Source organism: Crocodylus porosus, unplaced genomic scaffold, assembly GCF_001723895.1.
Source record: "Crocodylus porosus isolate Cpor-Errol unplaced genomic scaffold, CroPor_comp1, whole genome shotgun sequence".
NCBI lineage: Eukaryota > Metazoa > Chordata > Crocodylia > Crocodylidae > Crocodylus > Crocodylus porosus.
In genome coordinates this window covers 2,288,866-2,290,256 of record NW_017728940.1, presented here as the reverse complement: position 1 = coordinate 2,290,256, position 1,391 = coordinate 2,288,866, and the positions used below count along the sequence as shown (strand labels likewise).

Genomic DNA, 1,391 nt, shown 5'->3' with positions numbered 1-1,391 from the left:
CAGGTCTCAGGGGCCCAGACTGGAAACTGGGTAACCGCACGCCCAGCCCAGTCGCCCCGATCGACCACATCCCTCCGCGCGGGGCCCTGCGAAGGAAGTTCCAACGGCTCTAAAGTTTCATCTGTGACTCAGCCGCTGGCAGCGGTGGCCAAGCGCAGCCGGCTCCAGCGAGAGAGAAAGAGAGAGACCCCTTGGCCCCGCTCGCCGGGGGGGACGGTGCATGCGGGAGTCATGGGGGGAAGCAGGGGGTGGGGGAATTTCACGCCGCCCACCCCTGAGCGCGCCTGTCTGCAAAGCCCCGGCCGGCACGCCACCCCCAGAGCCAGAGCAGCCCGAGCTGGCTCCCAGCGACAGCAGAAGGCTTTTAAAATCCCCTACGCGCGGCGTGACTCACTGCAACCCAGAGATGCCCAAAACAAGCTCCAACACGGAGAGGAATGGAGACAGCCGAGAGGCTGGGGGCGGGGATGAGGGGAAGGGGAGGGCCGCGGAGACGCACAGAGGAAGGCAAGAGGCAGAAATAACAGCATCTGAAGCCCAGCCTGCTGGAAGCCAGTCGGCTCGGCTTGGCCAGGCGCTGCCACAGCCAGGCCCGGAGCTGGGAGCGAGAGGACGTGGCCCTGCCCGGCCTGGAGCTACTGCCCGGTGTTGCCCTCTGGTTCGGGCACCGAGGCGGGGTGATACAGGCAGGAGGTGATGGCTGTGCCCAAGGGCGACCGGGTAGCAGTTGCACTGGAGCACGCCTGCTCCTGCCCCACGCTTGGGCACCGAGCTCCAGGACAAGCACAGGCACCAATGCCATGCACCTGCCCTCCCAAAAACAGCCCAGCCTGGTCCAGGCCCCCAGCCTCCAACACGGCCGCCTGGGCACGGCCGGAGGCCTGGGGCAGCGGGGCACGTTGCAGCCCCTCCCATCACCCCACACCCCGCCAGAGCCCCGGGACCCCGAGGCACTTGGAGCCCACAGCAGGGAGGCAGCCGAGGCGAGCAGGGGCCAGGCCCCGGTGCCGCCCGCGCCAGCGGCTCCAGGAGACTGGCCAAGAGTCGGCAGCTTTGTTCCAGGTGCCCGTTCCCTTTTTTCATTAGGCTAATGGGATGCGGATGCATTATTCCATTCCACACGCTGCTAACGAACCACTCAGGCCTCTGCATTTGCATTAATGGGCAAATCTGGAGGAGGGTGGAGTGGCTGCAGCTGCCCAGGCCTGACCTTCCCTGCTGCAGCCTGCCTCTTCCCCACCCGGGGAGAATCCCCGCGTGCCCCTGCCTTCCCGGGCACAGTCACCAGCCTGGACCAGCCCCTGGGGTCCCTGCCTCTTCCGTCTACCAGCCCAGAGCAGGTCTTCGCTTCCATCTCCCCGCACCCAACACCTCCATAAGGGTAAGCCCAG

General features: G+C 66.6%; 1 protein-coding gene across 1 annotated transcript in view; it reads right to left on the bottom strand.

The window, feature by feature from the left end:
* AHDC1 (AT-hook DNA binding motif containing 1) overlaps positions 1–573 on the bottom strand; it is a 39,938-nt gene extending 39,365 nt beyond the window's left edge. Inside the window, exon 1 of the mRNA XM_019547858.1 lies at positions 395–573. Coding sequence (XP_019403403.1) covers positions 395–530 — 136 coding nt within the window. The 5' untranslated portion in view covers positions 531–573. The remainder of the gene's footprint in view (positions 1–394) is intronic.
* Between the last annotated feature and the right edge of the window lie 818 nt (positions 574–1,391).